The 20133-nt window shown below is 58.6% G+C and overlaps 1 protein-coding gene across 2 annotated transcripts in view; it reads right to left on the bottom strand.

The window, feature by feature from the left end:
* The window catches only part of SDK2 (sidekick cell adhesion molecule 2), a 264995-nt gene that overhangs the window by 26977 nt on the left and 217885 nt on the right, over nt 1-20133 (bottom strand). Inside the window, exons 28-38 of one of the 2 annotated variants that reach the window (XM_053893046.1) lie at nt 18787-18885; nt 17136-17330; nt 15910-16111; nt 14916-15019; nt 14408-14478; nt 12795-12930; nt 11362-11418; nt 9692-9793; nt 9433-9548; nt 3549-3741; nt 672-809 (exon numbers count right to left, since the gene is read on the bottom strand). In XM_053893046.1, coding sequence (XP_053749021.1) covers nt 672-809; nt 3549-3741; nt 9433-9548; nt 9692-9793; nt 11362-11418; nt 12795-12930; nt 14408-14478; nt 14916-15019; nt 15910-16111; nt 17136-17330; nt 18787-18885 — 1413 coding nt within the window. The remainder of the gene's footprint in view (nt 1-671; nt 810-3548; nt 3742-9432; nt 9549-9691; nt 9794-11361; nt 11419-12794; nt 12931-14407; nt 14479-14915; nt 15020-15909; nt 16112-17135; nt 17331-18786; nt 18886-20133) is intronic. The other variant, XM_053893047.1, reaches the window with a different exon arrangement.

Raw genomic sequence — 20133 nt, 5'->3', positions numbered from 1 at the left:
AAGTGTCTCTTGTCCACAGTCAGGATTAGCACGGCCCGGACTGGGAGCCTGGGAGGGGGGCAGGGTCCCCACCAGGCCCTGGAGGAAGGGGTGGGGCTCTAAGGACAGCTAGGTGAACAGGGTTCAGGGTGAGGGGAAGACACTTGCACAGCACGGTTCTTGATCTGAGGTTCACAAGGGAACAGGGGTGCAGCGACCCCCCCAAACTCGTGCTTTCCGAGGAGAGGCCCCAAGGATTTTACCAGATTCTCAAACGGGTTGCTGACCCCATGTGGGGCAAAGACCTATCCCGAGTAAGGTTGACATCCTAAATTTCTGGGGGGGAGCAGGCACAAGAGGGACCGTCAGGGCCTCCCTCATCTTCCCAGGCCTGACAGCTGCCTGGCCACCGTGGGACCCTGTATCTCTCGCAGGGGGCCCTCCCTTTCCTCCCCACTTCCGTCCACGGACGGGGAAGGAGACGCAAATTCTCTCCTGGGACTCGGGACTCCTAGGTTGCTGCCCGTCTCTGCCCCTGACTTGCTGCACAGGAAATGCCCTTTCCCTTGTCTGGTCCCAGTTTCTGCCTTTATAAGCTGAGGAGATGCTCACCACACCCAACTCTGTGCAGTAACCCCAAGCCCTTGCAAAGGGAAGGTTGAGGGAGCCACGCTGGGAGGGTCCCCACTCACCATCCACCGGGGTGCAGGGCTCATACACCAGCCGGTAGCCCTCCAGGATGCCGTTGGGGAACTGTGGGGCCTCCCAGGACACGTTCACTGAGGTTGTGGTCAGCTCGCTGAACTTGACCGAGCTGGGAGCACTGGGGGCTGCAGACAGACAGCAAGTGGTTTGCTTCCTCCTCCCACAGACGTTCAAAACCCTGCTAGGCTCTGAGGAACTAGCAGGGGTGATTGGGTCTGGGCCCCGGGAAGAGAGAGAGGGCGGGGGGTCATCAGAGGTCATCGGTACCCCCTCCTCTCCCCCACTGACGTTGCTAGCACTTGCTTTCCAATACCAGAGTCCGAGAACTGGGAAGAAAAAGTACTTTCTTTTCCGTAAAGTTGGAGAACTCCGTTTCTTCCTGCTAAGTGGCCCTGGACCCTGGCTGGGAGCTCAGAACACGGCTGTGCTGCACCTCCAGGGTCGCTGTGGGGCCAGGCGATGTCCTAGCTTCCTAGGGCTTGCGCTTCCCCTTCCCTGGTGGAGCAGGCAGGGGCCGTCTGGGCCTCCGAGCATGAGGTGGGCACTGAACAAGAAGATGCCGGCACTGCAGCCACGCGTGGCCTTTCTCCCGTCCCTGGAGCCCCAGGGCTTGTCACCGAGAGACCACACTGTCAGAAGCAGAAAGTCAACCATCCGGAAGAGATGCCTTCTTGGCCTGAGAAGTCTGGAAAGACCCCGAAAACACAGAGTGGGGGGGCCTGTGGGGGACTCTGATGGGGAGGACAGAGGAAGGGAAGGAAGCGCAGAGCTGGCTCCAGGCGGGATGACCAGGCTATTATTGTCCGGTGCCGCCCCCCACCGAGCCTAAGCTAATCTGGACCCTGCTTCCGCTCCAGCTCCAACAGCTCCGGGAGGCAGCCCCAGCCAGCAGTCTTTGAAGGAGGAAGGCCAGCTCAGGGGGCCTTTCCTGCCTCCCCTAGGCAAGAGGGACATGGGTCAGAACACTTTGTCCTGCTGACGGAAGCTTCCAGGCTCTCAGGGGCTCACATCCGGCCCATGACACTGACAGAGAGTGGTCTGGACAAGCAGGCACATGCACACACCAGACCCTTGGGAGCCAGTGGAGGAAAAGGGTTTCTTTGGAGCCACAGCTTGTCCTCAAAGAAGATAATACTTAAGAACTGACTCCACGGTCTGGCACTCTCTTTTTTAATTTTTTTAAAATGTTCATTTACTTTTAAGAGAGAGAGAGAGAGAGAGACAGAGCATGAGCAGGGGAGGGGCAGAGAGAGAGAGGGAGACACAGAGACCGAAGCAGGCTCCAGGCTCCGAGCCGTCAGCACAGAGCCTGACGCGGGGCTCGAACTCACAGACCGCGAGATCATGACCTGAGCCGAAGTGGAACGCTCAACCCACTGAGCCACCCAGGCACCCCTGGCTCCCTCTTTAAGAGAGAGGTGATTGGGGTGCCTGGGTGGCTCAGTCGGTTGAGCATCCAACTTCGGCTCAGGTCATGATGTCGTAGCTCGTGAGTGGGAGCCCCCCGTCGGGCTCTGTGCTGACGGCTCGGAGCCTGGAGCCTGCTTCGGATTCTGTGTCTCCCTCTCTCTCTGCCTCTCCCCGCTCATGCTCTGTCTCTCTCTGTCAAAAATAAAATAAATATTAAAAAAAAAAAAAGAGAGAAGTGATTTATAGCACAGGAAGCAGCAAGTTGGGAAAGATGCTTCAAGGCGGGCGGGACGGGGTTGCGGAGCGCGCAGGACAAAAGGCTTGTATTCAAATCCACAAGGAGAGAGGTTAAGGACAGGGAAAGGAGGCTGCCAAGCAATGAAGACAGCCCAGGACAGCTCACCCGGCCTGGCCTCAAGCCTCTGCTTCCCCACAGACCAGCCAGGGGTTCCTGGGCAAGAAGCATCACTTCCCAGGCCACCCCTCCTCACTGTGAAAGGGGGGTAGCACCAGCCCCGCCCGCCCTGGGGCTTCTGGACCCGAGACCTGCCTTTGGACACTGTGTATAGGCCCAGCACTGCACGTGCAGGCAGCAGGGTTCTCACCATCCCCGTCTTCTCAGCCCTGTCCCACCGTCCAGCCTCCTAACTGGCCTCCCTGACGCCCTCCCCTCCCCTCCATCACTCTGTCTTCTGCACAGCAGTCAGGATGATCTTTTAAAAACATAAACCAGATCCTATTGCCCAACGGCTTAAACCCACCAATGACCCCCCCCAGCGCACTTAGAATCCATCCCAGGCTTCCTTCTAAGCGTCCCCCCTCCCCCCACCATCCTGTACGGGCCATTTTCTCTCATGCCACCTGGCTTTCAGTTCCTCTAATCCCTCCAGCCTCCTGGGCCTTTGCACCTGTTGTTTCCTATGCCCGGAACCCCTCCTCCAGAGCTTCCCACGCTGGTCCCTTCTCCCTCAACTCTCAGCCCTGACGTCAGCCCTCAGAGGCCTCTGCAGGCAGACCGGTTCAAGGCCACCTGTCCGCCTCTGTCCCCGTCCTTCTGCCGCTCATGCTCAGTGCCACCCGAGGCCAATCATCTAGATACGTGTTTATGATCTGTCTTACTCCTTAGGGTGAGGATCTCGTCGGTGTCCTTCACTGTCGGGAAGCACCTAGCATAGCGCGGGGCCGCAGAAAATGCCCAAGAAATATGTGTAGCACGAACGAAGCCGGGGCCATATAAGAACATGGCATGAGGCAGAGATGGGCTGGCAGGCTACAAGATGTGGGGAGGGCAGGGGACATCGGGGGGCTCCCTCCAAGGCTCTTTGGGGACAGCCTCTCTCTTCTGAGCACTCTCACCCAGGCCTCTCTTCTTGGACTGTGCTCTCACACACTGGAGGCCGTCTCCAGGTGGGCTCTCCCCCCCGCGCCCCTCCCCTCTGGCCCCTCTCCCCTACCTGCTTGCTGGGTCTGGCCCCGGGTGGGGGTACTCCGAGGCCCATCTCCCGCAGCGTTGAAGGCCGCCACGCTGACCATGTAGGCAGTGTAGCCGGTCAGATTCTTGAGCTTTACGCCGTTCTCGGCCAGGAAAAGCGTCTTCACCCGCTCGGTGACATTGCGCCGTTGAGCTTGAGCTTCCCAGAAATAAATCTGTGGGCACAGCCAGTCGTGGGAGTGAGGTGGTCACATTCGCCTCTCCTCCTGCCCCTTTCGTCCACACCATCCACACACCCCGGACAGCGGGTGTGTCACCCAGTCAGTACAGAAGCACTTAAGAGCTGTTTTAGAGACCCTTCCAGAACCTTCCTTTTCACAGCTAATACTTCAGTCTCTGCTAGATGAAACCCCAGGAGAGCACAGACTCCACGTATCTGTTCGCCGCAGGGCCTGCGGGCTTAGCACGGCACATCAGCCCTCAGAATACAGTTACTGGAGGAATAAGGCAATGCTCTTCCGCAGGAACCTGAGACGGGAGGTTAAGTGCAGGGTAGGCAGACTCCACCCCAGCCGTACTGTGTTAAGGACCAGCGGGCCGGCACCACCTGGGAGCCGGTTAGAGATGCAGAGGGTCGGGCCCACCCTTGGACCTGCTGCCAGGCACCTGCAGGTGGACAAGGCCCCTGGAGATTCACCTGAGCGGGACAGTTTGCACCCACTGCAGAGGCGGGCCGGCCTCAGGCCGAACCCCAGTGCGCGACTGGACCACAGTGTGACTTCACCAGGTGACTCCCCTGAGCCGGAGTTTTGTCGGCTGGATGGGGGGGTAAAGACACCCCACTTCCCAGGACCAATGTGAGGACGAGCAGAGGTGATAAGGAGGGAAGAGCAGAGACACTGCCCGGCCCCGCTGAAGGCTTCTGTCTACCTGCTGTGCTCCACGTTGCTTCCAATGACTTCCTGTTCAGCAGGGGCTAGCGCTCAGGGGCAGTGAAGCTCTGCATTCTGAACTGAGCCTGGTGGGGGGGGGGGGGAGGATGGGGGGGGAAGCTGCAAGCCCCCCCACCCCCGGACAGTCAGCGAGTATTTGGCGCCACCTGCTGCCCAAGTGGGTTTCTGCACGCGACTGACTTTATTTCTCAAGGTGCCTGGAAGAAGAAGCTAACACCAGGGTCCCCCACCTGGCACTTAGGACATCTTGCTACCCTGAAATCCTTGCTTGTATCTAACCCGGCCCACTTAAGGAAAAAAGATTCCTCTGACATGAGTAGACATCAGAGAGAGAGAGTTGCCGTGGTCCTTCACGCACTCATTTTGTTCACCCCGCCCAGTCCCGGCGACAGGGATACAACAGTGCACACAGAGCTTGCTGAATCTGGGCTGCGGGGGGAAAGGCCACAGCGGACGGCAGAGATCCGGGTGTTATCAGCACATACGTGGTACCTGCTGAGTGCACACGGAGACATTGGATGCAGAGACAGTCACAGGGTGATCTCGGGGCCTCGATGGGCAGGGGTTGGGGCCGGGAGAAGCTGGAACAGCCAGGGAGGGAAGTGGAGAGAAGAAAGCATTTCTCAGAGGAGGGAGAGGTCTGCCGTGTCAAATGCAGCTGCGAAGCCAGGTAGGGTGAGGCCTGCATCTGACTTCCCGTGAACACAGGGATTGTCGGGACCTAGACAGCAAGGGCTTTAGTGGGGTGGTGGGGGTGGAGGGTGAGAACCCACGTGGGGCAGTGGGGTTGGGCGTGAGAACCCGCTTGGGACAGTGGGGGTGAGAGCCAACTTAGGGCGGGTTCAAGAGACCCCGGGAGGACAGTGACTGGAGGTGGCAGGGTCTAGAAGATTCTTTTTGAGGATTTCTCCTATGAAGGGACCAACCAGAGAAATGGCTCACAGCTGGAGGGATACGTGAGGTCGGGAAAAGGCACTCTAAGGAAGAAACGGGTTTCAGAATGCCTTTATAGCCCTGCCCATGGAGAGAAAAGGAGGGTGCGGCAGACAGGGGCCAGTGCTGGAGTCTTGTTCTTGGGTGGGTGGGGAGGACCGGGGTCCAGGACCCAGGGCCACCACACATACAGAAGCGAGGCACCCTCAGTGGGTTTCTCTGGTGCGTGCACAGCGAATCCAGCGGACCTTTGCCAGCCGACCACCAGCTGGCACTTCCATGGATGGCACCAAGGGCTGAGCGCTGACCCCGGGCCCCTGAGGCGCACGCGGCCAAGTCGTAGCGCACGCCAACAGGTAGCCGGGTGCCTGCTAGAACGCACACTCTGCAGAGGGCTGACGTCTTGGTGGATTGGGCTCCCTTGTGTCCCAAGCACCTAGAGTCGTACCTGTGGGCACACTGGCTCCATAGATACCTGCTAATGAATAAACACCTCCTGCAGGCAGGAGCGGGTGTAGGAGTGAATTCTCACAATCGCCCCCCTTGTATCTGCGATTTCAGTGCCCTGCCCTTGTGGTTTCATCACATCCAACGGGCCAACGGCATGCCTCTGGCAAATCAGGTTCACGGCCACACGCCACAGCCGGGCTGCTGCCGGAGGGAATTCACCCTTTCGGTTCAGGAGCACAGCCTCGCCCCGGGCGGGCTGGCCACCGGCCCTGGTCCACTCGCCGCGCATCTCCCATCTCCAAATCCAGGTTTCACTCCTCCCTCCCCCATCTCCCCGCCCCTCCTGACTCCTAGCCGAGGCCCCTTCACCGGGAAGCCATCGGGTGAGATTTGTGCAAGCTCCTGGTACCACCTGTACCTCCTCCAGCCCCTGTGTCCATACCCTCTGTCTGCCTCGGCCCCCATGGCGGCACTGCCCCCTCCTTTCCAGAATACCTTACGTTCCAGCATGAAATCCCAGCCCCTCTCGCCTCCTCTAGGACTACACCCTACCACAGCTTCTGCTCTTCCTGGAATCACGTTTCCCCTCTTTCCGGGACCACAATTAGCACACACACGAGTTGTCATTTCTTCCATCTCCACCCCCCCCACCCCCATCTGTTGACTGTTTCTAGTTCCTGCTCCATTTTCCCTTTAAAGCCAAACTCCTTATAAGGGATCTCTATCTGTAGTCGCTGCCTCCGCTCATTCTCTCTGGAAGCCCTCCAGGCAGGCATCCCCTGCCCCCAACTCTTGTCGGTTAATGCAATCGTCCAGGGTTCGGCAAGCGTTCTGTCAAAGGCCAGGTAATAAATATCTTTAGGTTTTGCAGGCCACACATCTCGGTTGTAACTCAAAAGCAGCCAAGGGCGATGTATAAACAAATGAGTGTGTGGCCGTGTCCCAATAAAACTTTATTGACAAAAACAAGTTGGGGGCCAGAGGGAGCTCATGGGCTGTAACCTGACAATCCCTGCACACTCACTTTCTAGATTTCACTTGCTTGAGCTCTCAGGAGCATTTGGCACATCAGATTCCTCCTTCAGGAAGCGTGTTCTTTATGTCGGTTCCGAGATTTCAGTCACTTTTTTTTTTTTTTGGTCCCAGGTCTCCGTTTTCAGTCTTCTTGTGTTTTCTACCTACACGTAATCTCAGGGCGTTCGGTATCCTCCATATACTGAGGCCTCCACATCTCCAGCTTAGACCCTCCTAGACTCCAGACGTGTATGTCCAGCTCCATTTGGCGCCTCCCCTTGGATGCCCAGTAGACGTCTGGACCTGACTCCAGCCTCTTCCTCCCTCCACCCCCTTTGCCTGCTCTGTGACTGGAGCTCCATCAACCAATTGCTTATAAATTCTTGTCGCTTCTCCTCTCCTCACTCCACATTCAGTTCAGCAAATTCTGCCAGTTCCACGTTCGAATGGAGCCCGGAGAGCAAACGCCTCTCGCTGCTGCTCCCACCTGGGCTACACCACCGCCGCGCCTCACTGAGATTACTCAGCCTTCTCTTGGCGGTTTCCTGCTTTCCCCATCTCAGATTCCTCCCAGCACAGCACCCACCACAGCCTTTAAAAAACCCAAGTCAGTCATGTCCGTCGTTTGCCCCAAACCCTCCACGTCTGTCTTCTCATTCCGAGCGACAGCCAGAGCCCTTGAGGGCTCTGGGTGACGCCACCCAGCTCACTGCTGGGACCTATCTCCCATCACGCCGCCCTTCACGCGCTCCGGGACACATGGGACGCTTTGTAAATGCCAAGCACCCACGGACCCCAGGACCTTTGCTCTTCTTTCCCTCTTTCTGGAATGTTTTTCCCCCGGAAGAACATGTGATTCTCACCCTGTTCTTCATTTTGGCTCAAGCGGCAGCTTCTCCTTAAATCCTTTCCCAATGACCCTACTAAAAATTCCAAACCTCCCCCTGGCTTGCGCTCTCTACCCCCTCCACCTGCTTCATTTACCACCATCGGCAGGTGTTACTTGTTTTGCGCACCGTTGGCCTTCTTCCCCTAAAATTTAAGCTCGGGTTGCCTCTCCGATCACTGCTTCACTCCCAGACTGAGAACCCCGCTGGGCACAAAACAGCAGCTCAATAAACACGTGTCACTGCAAGACCGTAGCCGAATGGACACACTTGCCCGGGTTTAGTCTGACCCAGCGAAGTTCATCTGAGCTGTGCTCACTGGCTGGTGATGTCAATACATCCTTAACATTGGTGTTAATTCATGTGGATGTTAATACGCGTCTGGGATGCAGTTACTCAGCGTCCCCAGTTAATGTCCACAGCGGCAATGTTTTCCGGAGCACGCAGACATCTGCCGTGTGATAAATGATGTCTGTCTGTGCATCCTCACATTTCCTGCGTCTGCACATTAACTGGAGACTTCCACGCCTCGGCAGTCTGGGGGCTACTAAATGCAGCAGGCCCCGCCCCGGCTCCTCCCACTTCCCGTGGGAGGCATACGCTGGGGCGGCAATATTTAGCTTTCCCAGCTGGCCCTCCTCGCAGGCTGGAGGCCTGTCATCCATCTTTGGGCTTCATTAGCAAGACGCCTTTCCTCCTCCTTCCCGCCTCCTCCCCCGCACATGGAAAGAGACTCCTACACGGGCTCCTGTCTTAAACCGGGGCCACCTACATGAACAAGCTAGTGACCCGGGTGAGCCCCTTCCCTTTGTGGGAACTCGGTTTCTGCCAAGTAACCCACGAGGCCCCTTGGGGGTCTCACACCTGCCCACCCCACCACTGTGCTGGGCTTCTCTCTGGACTAACAAACCACCAGCTGGAAGCAGAGAGGCGCAGGATGCTGGCACAGGACGCAGGCCTCCGACGAGGCCAAGGACCCCGACCAAGAAGACACGTTATTATTATTTTGTCCACCACCTCCTTGGGCGGTTGTGTTCAGCGCCCCCTCCCTCTCCACCCCTCACAGGCTCTCCGGCAGCCTGACTGTCTGCTACCTGCTTTTTGTGTGATCTGGCCGGACCATCTAACCCGGGTCTCGGTTTCCTCATCTGTACAATGGGCTCAAACATTTATAATCTGCCAGCTTCACCGGGCGTTCAGGAGGATAAAGGAGTTCTAAAGGGCTCCGCTGAATACCGGACACGAATTGAATTCTGTTGTAACACATGACCTCCATGGAGATCTAGAGATAATTTTAAGCAGCGATTTCTGCATCTTAGCCCGTCGGTCCTCTACTAATTGGCCAAATCAATACCGTAATTCGGGTTGGCCAAAGACCCACTTTGAGGGGGTCTTATGCTGGCATTGGGAGTTGGTGGACTGGGGCGGGGGGGTGTTGCCGGGAGAGGATGCAAACCGAAGCAGGGCCCGAAACGTCCTGAATCTGAGCTGGGCCCGCCCCGAGGATGCTGGAGAGCATGCCCGTAATTCTGCATTGGCTGCACACCATTTCAGTGGGTCAGGTGCGAACAGCAGAGAGAGCAGGTGTATACTTGGTGACCTCTCCCCCCTACCACCCGTGGGTCACTCCCACCCCCGAGCTGGCCCTCTGCCCCTCTGGAGCCTGTACCTTGTAACCCTGGATGTCTCCATTCTGGCTCTCCAGCGGCGGTGGCTCCCATGTCACGTCCAGCTGCGTGGCTGTGGCGCCGTGGACAGCCACGTTGCGGGGCGCTGCCGTGGGCACTGGAGGGCGTGAGAGGTCGTGAGTGAGTGGCACAAGTGGGCTTCAGAGAGGAGCAGGAGGTGAGTCGGGGTGTTCTGGGGCCCCGGAATCCCGTATCTCCTCTAGCTGGACTCCTGGGGCTGGAAGGGCAGGTGGGGCTCACCTGCTTCCCCGACAAAGACTTCCTGGGGGGGGCTCGAGGGCCCCTCACCCACGGCGTTGTACACACTCATCCGTATCTCATATCGCCGGTGTTTGTTCAGGTCTGCGGGGTGGGGGAGGGGAGAAACACGGAGAAGTCACCATCCCTGCGGGGGACAGCCTGGAGGCTGGAGGCTGTGAAGAAGTACCTGTGATTCTAGTTCCTGCCTGAGGGTTCGGGAAGGAAAAGGCAAGGGGTGGGGTGGCCAGGGGACGCCGTGCCTCCCCCCCCGCCCCCGGGAGTCGGGACACAGGTCTATGGTTGGCTTCTCGGCCAACGGTGCACACGCCAGATACTTTAGAGACTGAAAGAGACACTTAATATTCATGCAGGGACAACTGGTGTGAACCAAACTGTTCTCCCTGGCACACTGGGCCACCCCCTTTCCTGTCTGTCCTGGGTACACCGGGTCACGGGTCACCCCTTCCCCCCCCACGGCAGATGCTTGAAGTTCCCAGCTGCCCAGTCCCCATCAAACAGCTCTTCACACAAGGGGCTCAGCCCTCAGGGAAGGGGCTTATCTATCGGATGTGAATTCTGGGCTAAGAAACACTGTGTTTTTGCTAAGTTTGGGGGTTCTGGGGGGAGACGCCTGGACGGAAGCTGGGAGACAGGGGCAGCTGCGGGAGAGTGGGCCCCGACACCCAGGCTGGGATGTGCCACCCCTGCTGGGGGTGAGGCCACAAGGTTCTCCCACTGCTGTCCCTGGGCCCCCTGCTTCGGGTTGGTGGGGGAGGGGAGTTCTGCCTCTTGCCTGGAATGTGGGTGGGGGGGGTCACCCTAAGTCAACTGGCCATGAAGCCATTGGCTGATGAAGGAAGGGTAAGGACAACATAGTCTCACGCTTTGCCTCACACGGAGCACGGGGCTCCCCTGCCCAAGCTCTGGGCCTTTGACGGGAGAACCGTGCACTTCAGAAGGAGAGTGAGAGGGGTTAGCTCGGTGGGTTGAGCGTCTGACTTCGGCTCACCGTTCGTTGAGTTTAAGCCTTGCGTCAGACTCTGTGCTGACGGCTCAGAGCCTGGAGCCTGCTTCGGATTCTCTGCACCCCACCCCCCTCTCTGCCCCTTCCTCGCTCATGTGCCTCTGCGCTCTCTCTCTCTCTCTTAAAAATAAATAAATGCTAAAAAAATTTTTACTATACGTGCTGCCGAAACAAGCACATTAAAAAATTTTGAGAAGGAGAGTAAGGAACGTTCCCAGGTCCCCGGGGGGAAAGTGGGGGTTCTGCTCGCTCTGGAGGTGGGGGTCAGCCTGAAACACAGAGCTGTGCAGGGAAGTGCCGTCCACAGGCCGAGGCGGGTGGTAGTGATGTGGACACCCAAGCAGCAGACCGAGTGCTCCCCCCATGGACCTCCTGTCACCCCGCTGGTCCCCCCACGGCGCACAAGACCAGAGCCGTTCCCTCTGTCCTTCTGCACCCGATGGAGGACGCCTCCCTGGTAACCCTCTAGCTTTTGTGTGTTTCCGGAAAGTCACATGTGCTCGGGTGGGGGGGGGGGGGTCCTATTCTTCAAGGAGCCTGAGGCACACCATTCAGCCGGTGGGCAGGTGTCCTCCCCAGAGCCCCGCTCCCCGTCCCTGTGGGAGGCCTGGGCCCCGTTCTGGAGCCGCCATGCAGGGAGACTTACTGTCCAGCTCGTACTGTGTGAGGCTGGGCCGGCTCAGGTTCCGCATGGAGTACATGGCTACGGGGTGGGAGGCGGAGGGGGCCAGAGGGAGACAGCAGACAGAGGAGGTTAGTACACACGGCCCGCTCCACAGAGAGCCCGATTAGAGGGGCGGGATGGGGAGGGGGCCAGGCAGCGCACGTGCACAGAGACCAGGGGTCTCTGGGTTCCTGACGGTGGGTTAGGGGCCCCAGACAGGTGTGAGAGAGGGTGTGCACGAGGCCAGGGGACACGGGACACCGCGAGCCCCTTGGAGCCCAGCACCCCTCGGGGCAGCTCTGGGGGACCCTCCGACCCAACTCGCTCCCTTGTCTAAGGCGGGACCGCAGAACCACCGTGAGAGAGCGGTGTTGTCAGTTTCCTCCTATGAACCAGAAACCATTTTACGACCAGGAAATATGACTGTATCATCCTCAGGCATCTAAAAATCACAACCACAAGCACATGTCTGCAAAAATGTTAAGAAAACAGCGCCAGCCGTTGGATCAGCTACTTCCGAGTTTTTCTAATAAATATTCCTTTGCTACATGTTCGATCATTTCGTTGTCTGCTAACACTCGCTAGAAGACAAGGCACAAAAGGTTTAAGAGAATAATGGGAGAACGCCTTACATGCTCCATTCCTCACCCACCTGCCTGGGGACCCAAGTCCTGCCCCCAGACTCGTCTCTCTCCTGCCCGCTCCCCTGCCCCGCCGTGAGCCGGTCACAGAGCTGCCCATGGCACATTATCTCCCATCCTTGCCCTCAATGCCATCCCGAGCCGGCCGCCTCGGCCGCAGACTCCTGCCTTCCCTCTGTGATGACATTAGCCTTTAACCGGCACCCCTGCTTCTGGTCCTCCATGGCCAGCCATCGCCCTCCTGCGACCAAAGTCACCTTCCTAACCCAAAGGGCAAGAGTTCCCAGGCTTGTGAGTCTCCCTGGGATTCACACCAGGCTCCTGGCCCTTTCCTTTCCCGCCGCCAGAGGCAGGCTGGATGCTGAGGACCCCAGGACAGAAGAGTGACCTCCCCGAGGAAACAGAGGGGGCCACACTGCTGCTTCTTGGGGTGAGCGCTGGTTCCCCTGGAATACGTGCTCCCAGGCTGTCTTGCCGACCATCTAAGACATTTATTGCCGAGTCTATTTCTTGAGCACCGGCTCTGCAAACTCGGAGAGGGCAGGGACCTCTATCTTGTTCACTGATGTGTGCCCCCAGGGTCTGAGGGCATGCAGAAGGTGCTTAATAAATCCACCGTGAGGAAAGGGACGAGGGTGGGGTGGGAGGAGAGGCGCACACAGGAGAGGGCGGCAGGGTTTGGGTCACAGTTGAGTCCAGGAAGCTGCGAGCTTCAGGGCAGGGAGGGGAGTGTGCCCGCCCGTGTGTCCCCTGACCCCTGTGGATGCCACTCACAGGTAAGTTCCGCCCACTTGGCCCCTGGGTTGTTGATGCCCCGAAGTGTGAAGCCCCTCAGCCCCTCGTAGAGCAGCTCCCGGTACCGGATCCGGAAGCCCAGCAGGATGCCGTTGATCTTGTCCTCTGCTGGTGGCTGCAAGGAAGGGGGTGCGGAATGGGGGTGGGGTGGGGGCAAGGAACTCCACTCTGCTCCTCCCTCCCTCCCCATCCTGCCCCTTGTGACCACAGAGCAGAGACGGAGTCTCCACCAGGGAAAGGATCACAAGGACACCGAGCATTTTTAATTTACAAAGCAATGAGGTGGTTTCATCTCTGCGATACTCCCTGTGACACAGGCAGGGAAGGACTGGAGTCGCCAAGCCATTCCCATTCTCGGAGCAGGAAGGCGAGGCTCAGAGAGGGTAAGGAACTCGTCCAAGGTCACACAGCATCGTTGGGCTCTTTCACAGACTGTTGCCTAGGGTCACCCTCACATAGCACCAGCCTGCCTAGCCGGGTGGCCCCTCAACGTGCCACCTGACCAGCGTTTCCTGGGAGTCGTCTCCCTGTTCTTGTACGTGAATAAGCGTTAAGAGCTCCTGTGTGCGCCCCTGCTCTGCCTTTTATCATTTTTCTCCTTTGCTTTCCGCTCCCATCCACAGCTGAGCTGGGGAACAGGCTCCAGGAGAAGGTGGAAGCTACTTTTTATGATACCTCTTTTTAAAAGCCTGCTGAAATGGTTCAGCTTTTTATTAGCTCCTTAATTGCCTCCCTGGCTGCTGCTGGCACCTCCCTGCCCCCTCCACCAGGAAGGCCCGGATCTCTGCCGGCCTTGTCCTGGCTTTCAGCTGCACAAGGTCATTTTTCACTTAAGGGAGCGTCCTCTTCCAGGGAGGCCTCGGGCTGGCGAGCGGTTGGGGCCCCTTCTTGTTTCTTCAAGGGGCTTCCCATGGCGGGAACTGCAGGTGGACAGAAGTTGGGGCCTGTCCCGTCTGATCCCCCAAAGCAGAGACGGGGATTTGCTGCTTTGGGGCCTCTGTGGGTAAGCTGCCGAGTCTAGAGCCTGGACTCTGGAGCATACGGGGGGTCCTGTGGGCACATACGGCCAGCCTGGTCTCTAAGCTGTATCCTGTGGTCTTCCTCCGGCCATGGCAGGACAACAGTGCCCATCAGAGAGCGGGAAACTGGGGGAGGAGTGGAGGAAGAGGGTTCTATGTACCTGGACAATGGGTTCCTGTTCACTGCGACAGGAGAGTGGTCCTGTCTGAGTTCAGGCTGGGCATGCACACCTGTGTTTAGCTTCTTGATCGGGAATCCCTTCACGGACAGTGACCGCATTTCACGGAGACTCTGGGGGCCCTGAAGCCCCATGCACTTTTCTATCCCAGGACTGGCAGACCTAAGGGCACGAAACCTGACCCTGCCACTGACTAGCTGTGTGACCGGGGGCCATTGGTGTCGCTTCCCTGAGAACTGGGTCCTCATCTGCAGAAGGGGATTGAAGGAGCATCCACCCGAGACGATTATCTGGAGAGGTGGGATGAGCGGCACATCTGTGCACCTGTGTATGGTGTCCCGGCCCTGCTGGGGACCGTTGCCCTTCTGGCCCCTCCCCGCCTGCTGGGCCATACCTGCCATCGGATCAGCACGGAGGTGGTGGTGTGGGGTGTCACCGAGACAATGGTGGGAGCCTCATCGGGGGCTGGGGAGAGAGACAGACAAGTGAGCTCTGGGGGCTGGAGGTTTAGGTCCCCCGGGAGGCCACAGGGACCAGATTCTTCTGCGTGTGTGGAGGGAGAGGGGCTGGAGCCCTGACCCCAGTCTGAACCCAAGAGCCCAGAGGCCCCTCCTCTTTGTCCCTGGAGCCACAGGCTCCTTACACGGCTGTCACTGAGGCCTCCCCCAAACCCCCTCCTTCACTGGGTTTCCGGGGTCGGCCATGAGCTTGGGGACATCCGAGAAGGAAAACGTTAGAATGCCTGTTGGCATGGGTGCCTGAGTCCATGGCAAAGGTCCCTCTGGCTCAAACCTTGGGACTCTGTCCAGGGAGCCAGACAAAGGCTCCCCTCGGAAGGGAACACCAGTGCCCAGGAAGGGCCAGTGTGCCAAGAGAAAGAGATCCGAGTGGGGGGCACTGACCGGCCTGCAGAGTGGTCAGCGGCTCCGATTCCTCGCTGAACTCGCTGTCCCCAATGTCATTGGTCGCCTTCACTCGGAACTTGTAGGATGTGAAGGGCTTGAGTCTGTGGGGGCAATCAGGTTCAGTGAACAGAGGTATCCCCTAATGCCTCACCCCACCATCCCTGCATGGGGAAAGGGGGCCAGAGGGTGCTGATCCATTACACAGACGGGAACGTCGAGGCTCGAAGAGAAGGTCTGCTACAGCAGACGAGCAGGGCCCAGGGGTTCCGATCCCAGCCTGGGTGTGGTCTTACCAGCAGCCCCACTTCTAAGTCATAGGTCCCTGGGGGGCTCTGTCCTCACATTGCCTACCTCATAGGCGTCAAGCCGCCATGAGAGCACTGATAACTCTCCCTCCCAGCAAACTCCTCCCGTGAGAAATGCCATCTCTTTCTAGAATTTAGTAAATTTAGGAAGGGTCAGGGGTCTCAAGAGTTAATCAGCGCTTCATCTCAATAAGCCCCGTTCCTCTTCCAGGCAAACGTCTTCCTTTTTGATTTACTGGGGGCGGAGAGTGAGGAGGAAAGTCTTGCTCAAAACTCTTGGTCACGTCAACCGGAATATAAAAAATACGACCCGCTGGGAATTAAACTGAAGCCGGAAGTTCGGAGCAAGCTCCGCTCCCCTATTACAGACGGAGAGGGAAATGCGGTCTGGCGGGTAGGAGTCGCTAATGAAGGCTGGCAAGCGCCTGGCTAAGGGGGCTTCCAGGCTCCAGAAATAGATAATTAAGAGGCAGCCCTAACAGGGCTCCAGAGAGCAGGGAGGGAGGTTAGGACGGAGCTGGAGGCGGGATCCTGGGAGGTGCAGGCTGTGGGAGACATCTGGGGGTGGGCAGGCTCCAGGCGTGCTCAGGACCCCCTCCCCCCTGCCCCCCCCCCCCCCGGAACCACCCTGGTGCTGTCTGGGCGGGAAGGGCTGGAGCAGAGACGCTGGAGGACCCGGGCCTCACCTGTCCACCACGAAAGCAGAGGCGTTGTGGCTCACGGAGGCTGAGTGCAACGCCCACCTGCCACTGGGCAGCTCGCGGGTCTGGACGGTGTAATAGCGCACAGGGGACAGCCCGTCGCTTCCCGGCTCCCAGGACAGCAGCACGCTGCGGGCCTTCACGTCCTCCTGCTGTACCACCGGCTTACTGGGGGGCTGTGGGCGGTCTGGGAGTCGGCGGAGGAGGGTAGGAGCAGGTGAGTCAGCAGGAGGGGGTAGGGGGGGTGAGCTCTCCCAGGGAAGGGAAGGAGGTGCTCTGGGCTCAGGCCTGATGGCCACTGCTCTACCCCTCTCCATATGCACACAGGTCCCAACAGCCGGCACCCTGGCTCCTGGCCCATGACTTGTCCTCAGGCCGCGAGAGGCCTGGGTGCCTGGGAATTCACATCCCCTGAGGGCAGCCTGGTAAGCGAGGAGGTACGAACACCCAGCTCCTGTGCTCCCCGCCCGCCCAGAGCTGAGATGGGGCCTGCGCTGGCCCCGGTTGATGGGACCGAGCCGCGCCAGGCGTCCCTGGGTGGGGCTCTGCTGTCGGCCCTGCCCCAGCTCGGCTTTCTTCTCACTGCCCAGGCCCTCCTGCAGCAGTCCTCAGCCTCAGCACTCTGGCATTTGAGGCCGATGGTTCTGGGGCCTGGAGCCGTCCCATGGACTGTAGATGCCAGTCGCAGCTCCCTGTTAGTTGTGACAGTGTCTCCAGACATTGCCAACGTTCCCAGGGGGGCAAAGCAGCCCCCTGTTGAGACCCACTGTCCTACTGGTTTTTCCTGGGGACACGGTCTAATGAACCACTTTCACAGGAATCTGGGTCCCAGCCTGCTTCGGGGAAACCCGACCTCAGGCGAGGCACCAGCTCAGGGCCGCGGGCCGATGAGCCCCTCCTCCCCCCAACTGGACACCATCTTTGTTGCGGGGAGGGGAGAGGGGAAGGAAGCTGGTCTCACCAACCCTCCCTCTGCTGAGGCAGAGCATGAGCCTTGGAAGGGGAACTCCCAGCTCAGCTTCTAGAAGTCCCCTAGAGCCCTCACTGACCCGGACATCAGAGATTTGAGCCCACTTTCCACTCCAGGTGAGGGCAATGTGGCTCTTAACTAGCTGATCCCCAGCCGCCCTAGGACAGGATGGGAACACCTGGGTTGGCTGGGACTCCCCCTTGGCTGCCCCCAGGCCGCCCCAGCCCCAGTGGGCAGTCACCTCTCTTCTCAGTGGTCACCACCAAGGCCTCGGCGGCCTCCCCCCAGCCCTTGCGGGTCTGGGCAGTGATGCGGAACAGGTAGACGGACTCTGGCTTGAGGCCGGTGGCCGTGTACTGGCGGGCGCTGGGCGCGAGCACCTCCACTGTGGCCGTGTTGGCCGTGGTGGCGTTGAGCCGGTGTGTCACCTGGTAAGCTGCAGGAAGAAAGGACATGGGCTGTGTTGGGAAGCAGGGCAGCCGTCCCCAGTGCCCCGAGACGCGGTTGTTCCTTCCTTGCCACCACGATGTCTGCACCTGGGCTACCTTGGCTGTGGTTCGTCTGCGTGAAGCCCTCTCGGTCATTCTTGTGTCCTCAGCTCCCACTTGGGGAGTGTGACTGTGGGGGACACTCTATACGGAGAGTCTGACCCCCATAACAGCTTCAGGTGAGGAAACTGATGCTTGGAGAGGGCCAGACCACCTGCTAGGAAGTGACTGAGGGGAGTTCAGGCTCATGGCTTTCCGGGCACGTGCCCTTCCTGGTCTCCACGCTGCCTTCTGAGACGCAGCATTCCTCTGGGACAGGCACCGCGGGACGCCAGGCCTGAGAGCCCCGGAAGCGGCCCGGGTCGTGCAATCCATCATTCTACAGGTGCAGGGGCTGAGGCTGTGGAGGGATCCGGCTTGCTCGAGTTCACACAGCTGCTGACTTCAACCCTGTGAGTCTTCCCCCGCCGAGGGGCTGCGTGTGTGTGTGTGTGTGTGTGTGTGTGTGTGTGTGTGTGTGTGTGTGTGTGTGTGTGTTAGGGGAGGAATCTTGACTGCGAAATGGTGCTACAGATCTGTAGTCTCCCTCCTCTGGGCCTTAGGTCGGAAATGGCTGTGCTGAGCTGGCCAGTGCTCCCTCACCTGGCCACACTTACAAATAGCAGCTGAGGTTTACCAGATGGCTGGCGTCGTGGGGTATTTGGGGGGCATAAAGCTAACGAATGGTATTTAAGGAACCTGAACCTTGACCATGCCCGCCAAATGATATTTCTATTTTTTTTCAAAAATGTTTAATGTTTATTTATTACAAATTTTTAAATGTTTTTTATTTATGTTTGAGAGAGAAAGAGAGACAGAGACAGAGAGACAGAGTATGAACAGGAGAGGGGCAGAGAGAGAGGGAAACATAGAATCTGAAGCACGCTCCAGGCTCTGAGCTGTCAGCACAGAGCCTGATGTGGGGCTCAAACCCACGAACCATGAGACCATGACTTGAACTTAGGGTTAGTCAGACGCTTAACCAACTGAGCCACCCAGGCACCCCTTAACGTTTATTTATTTTTGAGAGACAGAGAGAGACGGAGTACGAATGGGGGAGGAGCAGAGAGAGAGAGGGGGAGACACAGAATCTGAAGCAGGCTCCAGGCTCTGAGCTGTCAGCACAGAGCCCGACGCGGGGCTCGAACTCACGGACCGTGAGATCATGACCGGAGCCGAAGTTGGACGTTTAACCGACTGAGCCACCCAGGTGCCCCAGAATATTTCTAATGGGAGAAATAAAACTCAAAATCCTTCTTGAGGAGGCGTGGACACTTCCTGGGCCACTCTTCCTTTGGCCTCCTTTACACCTTCTGCCTCCTCCTTCGACCTGTAGCCAGGGCACGGGAGAGGGTATGGGCTTACCAAGAATGATGCCATTGGGGGCAGCGGGGGGCTGCCAGATCAGCCGCACGGATGTGGTCCTCACCTCTGGGAACAGGATGCCCATGGGCGGTCCAGGGACTGCAGGGCACAAAGGAGAAGCAGGTGACGGTGTAGCCGTCCAGCTCCAGTGGAACAGGTGGGCGGGGCCGCGGGGGAAGGGGACACTCAGCCCAATGAGCTTTTGTGGAGTATGTGGCTCGGAGTTCCGTGAAGGGACACGAAGATGCAATCCGTGAGGTTTCTACCCTGAAAACAGGCCTTATTTGGCAGAGCTGGAAGGGACCAGGCTCCGGCTTCCTTTTTAGCTGTGTCCGGGTACATGTGCACATATATGGACACACAGGATTGCCCTCAGAACTGGCTCAGGGGGCCTGGTCCTGGGTCTGTGCTTCAGAAGGCGCCGCTCTGACTTCCGTCCACCCACGGGGAGGCGGCCGTGGGGCCCACCCTGAGCCTGAGCCTGAGCCCTCCTTTTCCAGCGTCTACACAGGCCTGTTCCCCAGGTCCGCCCTCCAGACTTGCACCTCTGGACTGAGAGGTGGCCAGGGGGCAGCTGTGTGGGGCTCGTGGATGGAGACTGAATGCCACGTGGCAGGGGAGAGAACGGGAAGGGGGCAGGGCAGGGGGAGGATGGTCGCGGACAGGCAACTCTTCTCGCGCTGCCTCATTCCCACAGAGAATTCCAGAAAGTCTCAGATTTCTAAACTTGAGCTTGGCCTTCCAGGTCAAGCCAGGAGGATAAGACACACTGAATTTAACAGACCATTAGTTTGATTTATAACTTTGGACTGTGTGGACATATGGTGTTGGGGCTTCCTTTTGGACTCTTGTCTGGACCCCAGCAATATTTGCGGTGGGCGGTGAGAGTCTATGTGGGGGAGAGGGGAGGGAGTCAAGGGCCCGTAGGCCAGCCTTTGACGGAAAGTTCTACTGCAGGGACCAATGCCTGGAGCCCGGGTGGCATCGTTCTTTTGCAAACAGGACTAGGAGGCTCGTGCCCAGGAAATCAAGCCTTTCCCTTGCACAGACCTGTACTCAAAGTGAACCCGCCCCAGGCCAAACACTAATCAAAACGGGGGCAAAGTCTCTATTCTGCTCAAGAGACTGAATCCGATCCAAACTGTCCTCGCATCACTTCTTCCTCAGGGATGCACGGTCTGGAGTTAGCACCCCCTCGCGGTGAGGTTGGTGGCCCTCAGTGACCCGCCTCCCACGGGAGAAGCGATGGTTCCCTTTGGGGCCGAGTGTGACTCCCCGAGGGGCGGGGCTGGGCAGGCAGGAGGAAGGGGAGCCCCCAGCCTCTCCGGGCTTGCAGGGATTGGGACT

Source organism: Panthera pardus, unplaced genomic scaffold (assembly GCF_024362965.1).
Source record: "Panthera pardus isolate Hobbes unplaced genomic scaffold, ASM2436296v1 HiC_scaffold_3, whole genome shotgun sequence".
NCBI lineage: Eukaryota > Metazoa > Chordata > Mammalia > Carnivora > Felidae > Panthera > Panthera pardus.
The sequence above is the reverse complement of the archived record's forward strand: the minus strand, read 5'-3'. Positions and strand labels throughout refer to the sequence as shown.